This window comes from Otolemur garnettii, unplaced genomic scaffold (genome assembly GCF_000181295.1).
Source record: "Otolemur garnettii isolate 467f Iridium unplaced genomic scaffold, OtoGar3 scaffold00009, whole genome shotgun sequence".
Taxonomy (NCBI): domain Eukaryota; kingdom Metazoa; phylum Chordata; class Mammalia; order Primates; family Galagidae; genus Otolemur; species Otolemur garnettii.
This window is the reverse complement of record NW_003852404.1, coordinates 7528885-7540614: the sequence shown is the minus strand read 5'-3', so window position 1 is coordinate 7540614 and position 11730 is coordinate 7528885. Positions and strand designations below refer to the sequence as shown.

General features: G+C 45.7%; 1 protein-coding gene across 1 annotated transcript in view; it reads right to left on the bottom strand.

Annotated features, from left to right (window-relative positions):
• The window catches only part of SDHB (succinate dehydrogenase complex iron sulfur subunit B), a 30621-nt gene extending 19397 nt beyond the window's left edge, over nucleotides 1-11224 (bottom strand). The window contains exons 1-2 of the mRNA XM_003783863.2: nucleotides 11010-11224; nucleotides 887-1014 (exon numbers count right to left, since the gene is read on the bottom strand). Coding sequence (XP_003783911.1) covers nucleotides 887-1014; nucleotides 11010-11081 — 200 coding nt within the window. The 5' untranslated portion in view covers nucleotides 11082-11224. The remainder of the gene's footprint in view (nucleotides 1-886; nucleotides 1015-11009) is intronic.
• Nucleotides 11225-11730: the final 506 nt, after the last annotated feature.

The window sequence follows — 11730 nt, the reverse complement described above, 5'->3', positions numbered from 1 at the left end:
CCAGCTACTTGGGAGGCTGAGGCAGGGCACTCGCTTGAGCCTAAGAGTTGGAGGTTGCTGTGAGCGTGATGCCATGGCACTCTACCCAGGGGGATAGCTTGAGGCTCCGTCTCAAAAAAAAAGAAAAACTAGCCTGGCATGGTGGTGGACACCTGTAGTCACAGCTACTTGGAAGGCTGAGGCAAGAGGACTGCTTAAGCCCAAGAAGTTTGAGGTTTCTGTTAGCTATGACACCAAGGCACTCTATCCAAGATAGACACAATGAGACTGTCTCCAAAAAAAAAAAAAGGAAGATATACAAATGGCCAATAAACATGAAAAAATCTTCATTACCACCAAACATCAGAGAAATGCTAATTAAAACCACAATGAAATGCTAATTAAAACCTCAGGGCAAGGTGGCTCATGCCTGTAATCCCAGCACTCTGGGCGGCTGAGGGAAGTGGATTGCTTGAGCTCACGAGTTTAAGACCAGCCTGAGCAAGACCTCATCTCTAAAAAATATAGCTGGCGAGTGTCTATAGTCCCAGCTACTTGGAAGGCTAAGGCAGGAGGATCACTTGAGCCCAAGAGTTTGAGGTTGCTATGAGCTATGATGCCACAGCACTCTACAGGGGCAGGAATGTAAGATTCTGCCTCAAAACAAACAAACAAAAAAAGAACCCACAATGAGACACTATCTTATACTAGTCAAGAATGGCTGGGATTATAGGTATAAGCCACTATGTTCAGCATGTTATTTTTGCTATCATTTTTCTGAATCAAGTACCTACCTCATTCTTGTTTTAAAAACAGATAACAGACTCCACAGCTATTATGTGATCTCAGATTTTTAAGTCTGCTCTCCTTCCTTTATCACATAACTGGCTTTCACAGAGATACCTACTTGTTCAGATCGATTTCGTAAGTCTGCATACGGGGCTTATCTCCAGCCTTGTCTGGGTCCCATCGGTAGATGGCAAATTTCTTGATCCGGGGGGCTGTAGCTGTAGCTGTCTGGACCCCTCGACAGGCCTGAAATTTTAAAAAGTTTAAAAAAAGGAAACAAAAATTAAAATGCAAAATAACTCCATTTAGTTAGTGCAATAAATATAAAGACTGGATATAAACCAAGATTATTAATAAATATTCTTCCTGGGGCAGCGCCTATGGCTCCGTGGGTAGGGTGCTGGCACCATATACTGAGGCCAGCACCCGGCCCTGGCCAACCTGCAACAAAACCCGGCCCTGGCCAACCTGCAACAAAAAAATAGCCGGGGGTTGTGACGGATGCCTGTACTCTCAGCTACTCGGGAGGCTGAAGCAAGGAAATAGCCTAAGCCCAGGAGCTGGAGGTTGCTGTGAGCTGTGTGATGTCACAGCACTCTACCGAGGGAGATAAGGTGAGACTCTGTCTCTACAAAAAAAAAAAAAAAAAGGAAGAAAAAAGAAATAAGTATTCTTCTTGGGAAAGGTACAGTCACCACATATCCAACAAATATTAAAAGCACCTGTCACATGCCAGATGTGGTACAACGGACCTGTGATATAGCACTTAATAAAAGAGAGAAAACCTTTACCTTCACAAAACTTAGTTTGTAATGAAACAAGAGTGAAATTAAACATTCACAATAAAGCATAAAGAGTGATGCTGATGACAAGGTATAGGGAACTCTGGACAAATACAGCAGCGGCTTAAATGTGAGTAAGAGTTCAGAGAGGCCTCCTCCTGTGCTACTTAAGCTGAGGCTTCATGAACAGGGATTGAAGGGAAGGACAGTGTGGTCATACAGGCTGAGGGAACAGCAGGGGTAAAGGCCTGGCCTGGGCAGCGTGGTGCACCTGTCAGGATCTGAGCAGAGTCTAGTAGGAGGCAGGTGGCCTGATGGGATGGCAAAGTGGCAGATGTGCAAAGTCAAGAAAGACTTTTAAGTTGGGTTTTGTTTTTATCCTAAGAGCAATAAGCAGTTAACAAATATTCTTTTTTTTTTTTTGAGACAGAGCCTCAAGCTGTCCCCCTGGGCAGAGTGCCATGGCATTACAGCTCACAGCAACCTCCAACTCCTGGGCTCAAGCGAGTCTCCTGCCTCCGCCTCCCAAGTAGCTGGGACTACAGGCGCCCGCCACAACGCCCGGCTATTTTTTGGTTGCAGCCATCATCGTTGTTTGGCGGGTCCGGGCTGGGGATTCGAACCCGACAGCTTAGGTGTACGTGGCTGGCGCCTTAGCCGGTTGAGCTATAGGCGCCGAGCCAACAAATATTCTTAATCAAGGGAGTAACATACTCAAATACTCAAATGTTTTTTCTTTTATTTGAAAAGGATATCAGGGATTGGGTGTGGTGGCTTGTGCCTGTAATCCTAGAACTCTGAGAGGCTGAGGTGGGTGGATCACCTGAGCTCAGGAGTTCCAGATCAGCCTGAGCCAAGAGCAAGATCCCTTTTCTAAAAAACAGCCGGGTGCTGTGGTGGGCGCCTATAGTCCCAGCTTGGGAGGCTGAGGCAGGAGGATAACTTGAGCCCAAGAGTTTGAGGTTGCTGTGAGCTATGATGCCATAGCACTCTACGGAGGGTAACAAAGTGAGATTCTGTCTCAAAAAACATTAAAAAAAAAAATGAAAAGGGTGTCAGTGACTAAGAAGGGAGGATTGTCACAGTAGATCTGGGGGAAACTGGTTAGAAAGTATGGCAGCTTTATCAAAGTAAGATGCTGGTGTTTTAAAAGTATGACAGAAAACCAGATAAAAAAGTACTTTATCTGAACATAAAGAAATTTTGGGAACTAACAAAGAGCTGAGTTCTGTTCCCTTTAATGATTTACTGTATCAGTTAGGCTGCCAGTAGGCTTCAGAAAGTGGGCCAAGGAATCCTGGAGACATCTCAGGGGTTGCTATTAAGTGGTCAGGTTTAGTGGGTAGGCCTCCAACATCCCTCCTTCTTTCAACCAGAATGGCTTCCCGTTAAGAACACATTTGCAGGCTTTTGCCTATAGCTCAGTGGTTAGGGTGCTGGCCACATACACTGGGGCTCACAGGTTCGAACCCGGCCTGGGCCTGCTAAAGAACAATGACACTATAACAACAACAACAAAATAGATGAGCGTTGTGGTGGGTGCCTGTAGTCCCAGCTACTTGGGAGGCCGAGGCGAGAGAATTGCTTAAGCCCAAGGGTTTGAGGTTGCTGTGAGCTGGGATGATAGCACTCTACCGAGGGTGACATAGTGAGACTATGTCTGGGGGGGGGGGAAAAAAGAACACATTTGCAAAAAGGGTGCTATTGTTCCCCTCCAAAGTTTTACATTTAAATTCCTATCTACTTTTAAAGCCACTTATTTATTATTGCTAGACAGTGTGTTAAACCCTTTATACTGTATTAATTACTCCCCTGAATCTTCATTTTAAAAATGAGGCACTGTGATAAAACTATTGGGCCCACAATGACAAAAGCTGGTGAGGGGAGGAGCTAGGATTAGAACTCAGGTCTGTCTGACTCTACTACTCAGACTTCTAAACATTGGACTGGACTATTTATTTGTAACTGTTCTCAGGTCTCTTATTGGCACTGTCTTCTCGTTTTGTCCTACACTCTGCTAGCAGGTTTATTTTACATTTCCCAGCGTACCTTGATCAGCCTTTGCACATAGCTATTCACTATAGTTTGAAAAGTGGCTGGGAAAGACTGAAGCAGCAAAGGCTGAACACCAGAGTAACATAAGAATGTGATTTATTTAAATGTATCTTGTGGGTGGCAGTACTGGAGTGTGGCTAAGCTGTCCCCTCCATTTCATAGTCCTCAAAGCCCCTTCCTGTTTGAGAAGACAAACAAGGCCAAGACCACATCAAGTCTTGCTCAGCTTCTACTACAGGGTTAGGGAGGGGAAGGTCTGGTCAATTCAAAAGCAATTATAAAGTGAACCCTCAATTTGTATATCCAAATATTCAGACTATAGTCCAGAGCTACTAATTCTTTTATAAACTGTTAAAGCGAAAGCTTTCTTTTTTTTTTTTTTTTTTGAGACAGAGCCTCAAGCTGTCCCCCTGGGCAGAGTGCCGTGGCATCACAGCTCACAGCAACCTCCAACTCCTGGGCTCAAGCGAGTCTCTTGCCTCCGCCTCCCAAGTAGCTGGGACCACAGGCGCCCGCCACAACGCCTGGCTACTTCTTGGTTGCAGCCGTCATTGTTGTTTGGCGGGTCCGGGCTGGGGATTCAAACCCGCCACCTTAGGTGTACGTGGCTGGCGCCTTAGCCGGTTGAGCTATAGGCGCTGAGCCAAAGCGAAAACTTTCAAAACTGACTAATTACAGAAACGTACAATGGTGCTTATTACTTGCTGGTAAAAAGTGCCCCAAATTAGCTGAAGCTGATTATATATCAGATATCGTTATGAAAGAAGATCATGAAAGTGAAGATGAAAGCTGTGTTGTACCTTGTCACCGAGCCGGCTGAGCTCATTAACAAAAAGGAAAGCCGTTTCTCCACAGGAATGTTTCCCACTGGAAACCCCATTTTGTAAAATGACATGAACACTTGGCTACCGCCACCTTCTGGTATTTAAGAGGAAAGACTCCTCACACTATTAGCGCCAGCCGACTTTGCTTGCTTATTGTCCCTAACTTTGGTGAGTTTTGACCAAGTAGCATAACCTTAACATAGTTATGACAGCACATGTCCATCCAGAAAGGTCTCTTGTGTGGTTTTACCATCAGTCCCTCTACCACTCCTGGCCAGCTTCTCGTAGCTACAGATCTCCCTTTTATAAATGGCATCATACAGCATGCAGCCTTGTGTCTAGCTTCTGAGATTCATTCATGTTATTGTATGTATCTTCAGCTCATTCCTTTTTAAAAAATTAATCATTTTAGGGTGCAGTGGCTCACGCCTGTAATCCTAACTCTCTGAGAGGCTGAGGCGGGTGAATTTGCTGGAGTTTACAAGTTTGAGACCAGCCTGAGCAAGGGTGAGACCCTGTCTCTACTAAAAATAGAAAAAACTAGCAGGGCATTGTGGCTGGTGCCTATAGTCCCAGCTATTTGGGAGGCTAAGGCAAGAGGATTGCTCAAGCTCAGGAGTTTGATGCCAAGCATTCTACCCAGGGCAACAGAGAGAGACTATGTCTCAAAAAAAAAAATTAAAATAATTATAGACCTCATCTCTACAGAAAATTAAAAACTTAGCCAGGCATAGTGGTATGTGCCTGCCACATGGGAGGCTGAGGCAGGACTGCTGAGCCCAGGAGTTTGAGGTTGCAGTGAGCTATGACGACATCACTGGACTTTGGCCTGGGTGACAGAGCAAGAACCTGTCTCTTAAAAAAAAGAAAAAAAAAAAAAAGGAAGAGGGCGGTGCCTGTGGCTCAGTGAGTAGGGCACCGGCCCCATGTACCAAGGGTGGTGGGTTCAAACCCAGGCCTGGTTGAACTGCAACCAAAAAATAGCTGGGCACTGTGGCGGGCGCCCGTAGTCCCAGCTACTCGGGAGGCTGAGGCAAGAGAATTGCTTAAGCCCAGGAGTTGGAGGTTGCTGTGAGCTGTGTGACACCACAGCACTCTACTAAGGGCAACAAAGTGAGACTCTGTCTCTACCAAAAAAAAAAAAAAGAAAGAAAGAAAAAGAAATAGGCTGAGCATGGTGGTCCACGCCTATAATCCCAGCTACCTGGGAGGCTGAGGCAGGAGGATCACTTGAGCTCAGGAGTTTGAGGTTGCAGTGAGCCTATGATGACACCACTGCATTTAACCCAGGCAACAGAGTGAGATGCTATCTCAAAATAAAAACAAACAAAACCCTGAGAGCCCAGGTCCTCTTTACCCAGTCTCCCCCACGGGAACATCTTGCAAAGCTGTGGCACACCACCATAACCAGAATACTGACAGTGCTAGTCACGACACGGGACATTCCTGCCACCACAGGACCCCTAAACTTCGCCCTTTATGGCCATGTCCATGTCCATGCTCTCTCCTATTCCTTAACCTCTAGCATCACTAATCTACTCTCCATTTTTCTAACTTTGTCACTTCAAGAACCATATGTAATCATCTAGTATGCAGCCTTTTGGGACTGGCCTTTTTGTTCAGCAGAATTCTCCGGAGATCCAGCCAAGTTGCTAGGCACACCCATAGTCTGTTTCTTTCCACGGCTGTGTAGTAGTCCACGCACGATATACCATAGTTTGTCTAACCATGCAACCACTGAAGGACATTGGGGTTGTTTCCAGTTTTGGGTGACTACAAATAAAGCTGTATGAACATCTGTGGACAAGTTTCTGTGTGAATGTAAGTCTTCATTTTTCTGGAGAAATGCCCAGGAGTATAACTGGTGGGCTGTATGGCAGCCACATGTTTAGTTAATGAAGAAACTGAAACTGTGTTGTGGAGTGGGCGGCTGCTATGCCTGAGGCAGGCAGTAGGGGAAGTTGGACAATATGCCTTTTCAAAAAATAACTAACTCCTTCAAGTGTTTTACCATCTGACTCAGACTCCAAACAGAATTTGACATTCTGGAGTTAGAACCTCATAGCTCTGAGGCATGACTCAGTGGGCAACAGGCATCGGGCTCTATGGAGCAGGGTTTCACTCGCACAAGGCCTAAAGATGACTATGGTTACCTGCAGTGGGTCTTCCCATCAACACCCCTTTGCAATACCCAAACATCTGTCCCGTGTTCACGCTACGAAGATACTTGATCATGTGTATCTTTCAAAAAGGCATTAGGTTTGTATTAGAGCTGATAGGAATAATTTAAAACATCTTGTATGAATGAAGGGGAACAAAACCAATGCCAAGACAAAAAGAAAAAAGAGAAACGAGGCATGGTGATGAAGATCTGTAGTCACAGCTACAGGGAAGGCTGAGGGAGAAGATCCCTTGAGCCCAGGAGTTCAAGACCTGAGCAAGAGCAAGACCCCATTTCTAGAAATAGAAAAATTAGCTGGGCATTTCGGTGGGCACCTGCAGTCCCAGCTAAGTGGGAGGCTGAGGCAAGAGGATCACTTGAGCCCAGGAGTTTGAGGTTGCTGTGAGCTAGGTTGCTGCCACAGCACTCTAGCCTGGGCAACAGAGTGAGACTCTGTCTCGAGAGAGAAAAAAAAAAAAGTATTTTATGTAACACTTGATGTGGTAAGGGAGAGCTCACCAGAATGAGGAGAGAAGACACTAAAATCAAAATGACCAGAGAAGGTCATAGTTCTTTGCTCATCGTTAGGTCTACATAAGTTAGTCTACAGGATTATGGTACCTGTGATCTATCAAAAATTTCCCTGAATAGAAAAATTTAAGAATTTGTTATGCAGATTTCATTCACTGAGCCCTTAGCTTGTGCCAAATTATCTCTTATCTTTATGACATTCCCAAGGAGAAAGATTTTATTACTCTCAGTTAAAAGATGAGGATAGAGCCAGGATCAAACACAGGTCATTTGATTCTAAAACCCAACATTTTAGCAACTTATACCAGTAGTGAAAATGCAAATACAAAACAGAATAGCATAAAAAGATAATTTCCTTTCCCAAACAGATCCAAGGAATAACCGAAGTGAATCCAGACTATATGAGCTTTTCCTGTTACCTGTCCAGCGATTTATACCACTAACCCACAAAGGGATAGGGCCCTACAAAAGCATTACCTACCTTAATTTAAAGACTAATGAGCATGCAAGACAAAGAGTAGTAGATTCTAAGAAAATCTTGGATACAATTGGCTTCAAAGTTTGTAATTTAAGCAAGGTAATCAACTGGACGGAACTGGACTGAGGAGAAAGGCTAGTTCCTCTAGGAAAGCTTCCTTAGGGAGCATGCTTGGAGCCGGACAGAGCAGACAGAGATTTGGGCCGGAGAAGAAGGCAGGGAAGTGAAGAGAAGGAAGACCAAAAGGTCTGTTTGAAGATTAGCCTGAGGGAAACAGAAGGTGCAGGGTTGTTTCTGAAATGCATGAGTTGGCATTGATTCAAAACTAAGCTCTATTACTTACTAGCTGTATTCTTCAGCAAATTACTTAAGGTCTCTGATTCTATTTCCTCCTTTGTAAAGGAGTATTAATAGCTACCTCTTAGGATCTGCTTTTCAATATTGGCAACATTATGGTCTTTGTGTTATTCTGATTTGCAGATAGTAATCCTCGCCCTGTTAGTGCCTGGAGCAACGAGAGCACAACTCTAAAGAGGTGGTTATTACTCTAAAGGAGTTCACAGTCTAGATGAAGAAATAAGGCAATAAAAACATTAACTAATGTGTTACAGTTAAATACTTCAAGGCAGAATTATGGTTCAGTGGCACAGACTATATGCATAAAGGAATTCTAAACCTAAACCTGAATTTTACTCACAGGTAACACATTAAGCTCATTCCTGGGTTATTCTGAGGTTGCCTTTGTGGGTATAACTGTATATTCCCACAAGGGAGGGGGGGTGCTTCTATTTCTGTTGCCCTCAGGAGACCTTGCAAAGACCTTCCTCGAAATGACAACATTAACCTATGAAACTGGCCTTTTTTACAGTTTGTTTGTGGAAGAGGAGCCTGAGCTTTAGTACTTATTCTCATTGGTGGGGCTCTCACAGCTTAACTGTTTGCTCAACAACTATAAAAGGAACTGGTAAATAAGGCCATCATCAATCACCAATTTAATGCTCGGAGGACACTGGCTTGAGGCTCTGGTAGGCTGGCCTCCTCCTCTATCTCCCCTTTCCAGAAAGACTGACGTGAGAGAGTGAATGGCTTGTCCAAAGTTGACATATAGCATGTTGGAGAAAGCTAGGATTAGGGCACTGCCAATATGTACAGGGCTAAGCAGCCAATACAGGTACTGAGAGATATACTTACCTAAAAGCAAGAGAGGGAGAGAATCTAGTATTTCTTGTATACTGCCCATGTGCCAAGGAGGTTTTCAGGAATTATGTTAAAAAAAATTGTCCTAGGCCAGGCACAGTGGCTCACATCTAGTAATTTGGAAGGTTGAGGCAGGGGAACTGCTTGAGATAGGGAGTTTCAGACCAGCCTGGGCAACATAGCAGGACCTCATCTCTACAAAAAATAAGAAAACTTAGGTGTGGTGATCTGCATCTATAGTCCTAGCTACTTGGGAGGTTGAAGTAGGAGAACTGCTTGCACCCAGGAGTTCAAGTTAAAACAAGCTATGGACTCGGCGCCTGTAGCTCAGTGATTAGGGCACTGGCCACATACACCAGGGATGGTGGGTCCAGGCCTGCTAAACAACAATGACAACAACAACAACAACAACAACAAAACAGCCAGGTGTTGTAGCAGGCACCTATAGTCCCAGCCACTTGGGAGCTGAGGCAAGAGACTCGCTTAAGCCCAAGAGTTTGAGGTTGCTTGTGAGCTGTGATGCCACAGCTCTCTACCAAGGGCAATGTAGTGAAACTCTCTCTCTCTCAAAAAAACCCCCCAAAACAAAAAACAACTAAAAAAACAAGCTATGATCATGCCATGGCACTCCAACCTGGGAGATAGAGACTCTGTCTCTAAAAAATAAACCATCCTAGATCTACCAGTTCTTGGCCATAATACTCTGAGCAAGTACAAAATTTTCTTTCTGGGGCCTTAGTTTTCAAATCTGCAAAAAGGAGGTAAGGTAGGTGCCGGCCATATACACTGAGGCTGGCAGGTTCAAACCCGGCCTGGGCCAGCTAAACAACAGTGACAACTGCAACAAAAAATAGCCGGGCATTGTGGAGGGCACCTGTAGTCCCAGCTACTTGGGAGGCTGAAACAAGAGAATCGCTTAAATCCAAGAGTTGGAGGTTGCTGTGAGCTGTGATGCCATAGCACTCTACTGAGGGCGACAGAGTAAAACTCTTGTCTCAAAAAAGAAAAAAAGAAAAAAAAAGAAAAAGGAGGTAAGAATTTCTGCTTGCCTATCTTAAAGGGTTTGGTGAGTAGTCTACAAGAGGAAACAGACTTGAAAGGGATTTGTAAATCCTCAGTCTCTTATTTATACAATGACAGCTTCCCTTGCCCTTATAAATGCTCCCACTTAGGCTGGGCATGGTGGCTCATGCCTGTAATCCTAGCAGCTGGGAGGCCAAAGCGGGTGGACTGCCTGAGCTCACAAGTTCGAGACCAGCCTGAGCAAGAACAAGATCCATTTCTACTAAAAACAGAAAAACCAGCTGAGTGTTGTGACAGGGGCCTGTAAACCCAAATGATATTCAGGAGGCTGAGGCAAGAGGCTCGTCTGAGCCCACGAGTTTGAGGTTGCTGTGAGTTATGACACCAGGGGACTCAACCCAGGGTGATAAAGAATGAAAACAAAAACAAACAAACAAACAAACAAAAAAGTGTGCAGTTTCTTGACGACTCTAGGAGTCTGGGAAAATCTATCATTGTACATTGAATAGTATAAATAATAACAGCGCCAAGCTTTGTTATGTCATCTGTATTAGGATGAGCCCTATTGTCAGGCACACTGACAGAAATTAGTGAAATTGTGGGTGATGCTACTTTAAGAAACCAAATCTTTCCTGCAGCCTCTCAGTCCAGGTCCTGGGTGCATTTCCCTCCAACTCTCCCTGTCCCCGACAAGTCACACGTCCTTTCCTTACCAGTCCCAGTCTGGTCCCTCTTCACTGAGTCCTCAACCTTGGACCTTGAACTCTGGAGAAATGACTTCGCTTCCCAGTTCCCATCCCTCATATCCCGCGGATCCCTCTTTTTTGCAGGGGTGATAGTTTTGTGGCAGAAAAAGAGCTTGGGGTGCCAAGTGTGTGGATTCGAATTCTGGTCCCAACAGTCGTTAGCTTGCCATGTGACCTTGAGCAATTAACGTCCCTTCTTTGAACTTCCTTTCTTCCCCCATCCCTAAAAATCTGTCTCAGTTCTGACTGATTTACAGGCTGCCGCGAGGCGCAAATAGATGGATAATTGACAGGGACGCTCCAAGCTAAACTCGAGCACTGCGCAGATGGGAGGTCCTCCCTCTTCCTGCGGCCATGCCCAAAGCTCCCTTAGCCTCTTCACGGTCCCCTCAGTTCTAGGTGCGACTTTCCTGCCTTTTCTGTCCCCTCAGCGACGGGGCTCACCTGTAGGCAGGATCCGCCAAGGGTTGTGGCCGGGAAGCGGAGCCTAAAGGAGAGGGCGACCACCGCCGCCATCTTGCCTCCTGACGTCAGCCCCGCCCCTTAACCCTGATGTCGCGCTCCACCAGCCTCCGGGCGACCACTGCGGACCTTCTAGCCGCCCGGGAGCCACAGAGTGGGCGGCCGCTTCCGGTTTTCGGGGCGGGAGGAGGGAATGCGGAGCGAGAGAAAGCGAGCGTGCGCAGTAGCTGTCAATGCAGCGCATGCCCATTTGGCCTCCTCTAGTGGTCCTAAGGTGACCTTCCCAGATGAAGTGGGAGGAGTCTTAGGGGAGGGTGGCCTATAAAGGGTGGGACTAAGACTAAAAGAGGGCGGAGCCCCTACCGAATCCCTGGCCTTATTTTAACCCCCTTTTTCCTGAAAATTTGCCGTTATCTCTTGGCGCTGTCGTTTAGTGGCTTTTTGTGAAACATTTCTGTCAGCTCACAATGCAGTTTGCCCGAGACTGTCCAGGTTTTAGCACTGAGAGTCCTTTGCAAATTGGGACTGTTGATGAGTGAACGGAGGTGATTTCAAAGGTGACTGGCAAAAGCGTCATTCATTCCTAATTCATTCCTTCATTCATAAATATGACCTACCAGGTAACTGGCGCCAGCATGCTACAGGGAGCGAGCTGGCCTGCTACAGGGAGTGAGCATCCAGGCGGCCACAGCATGCAGTGAAT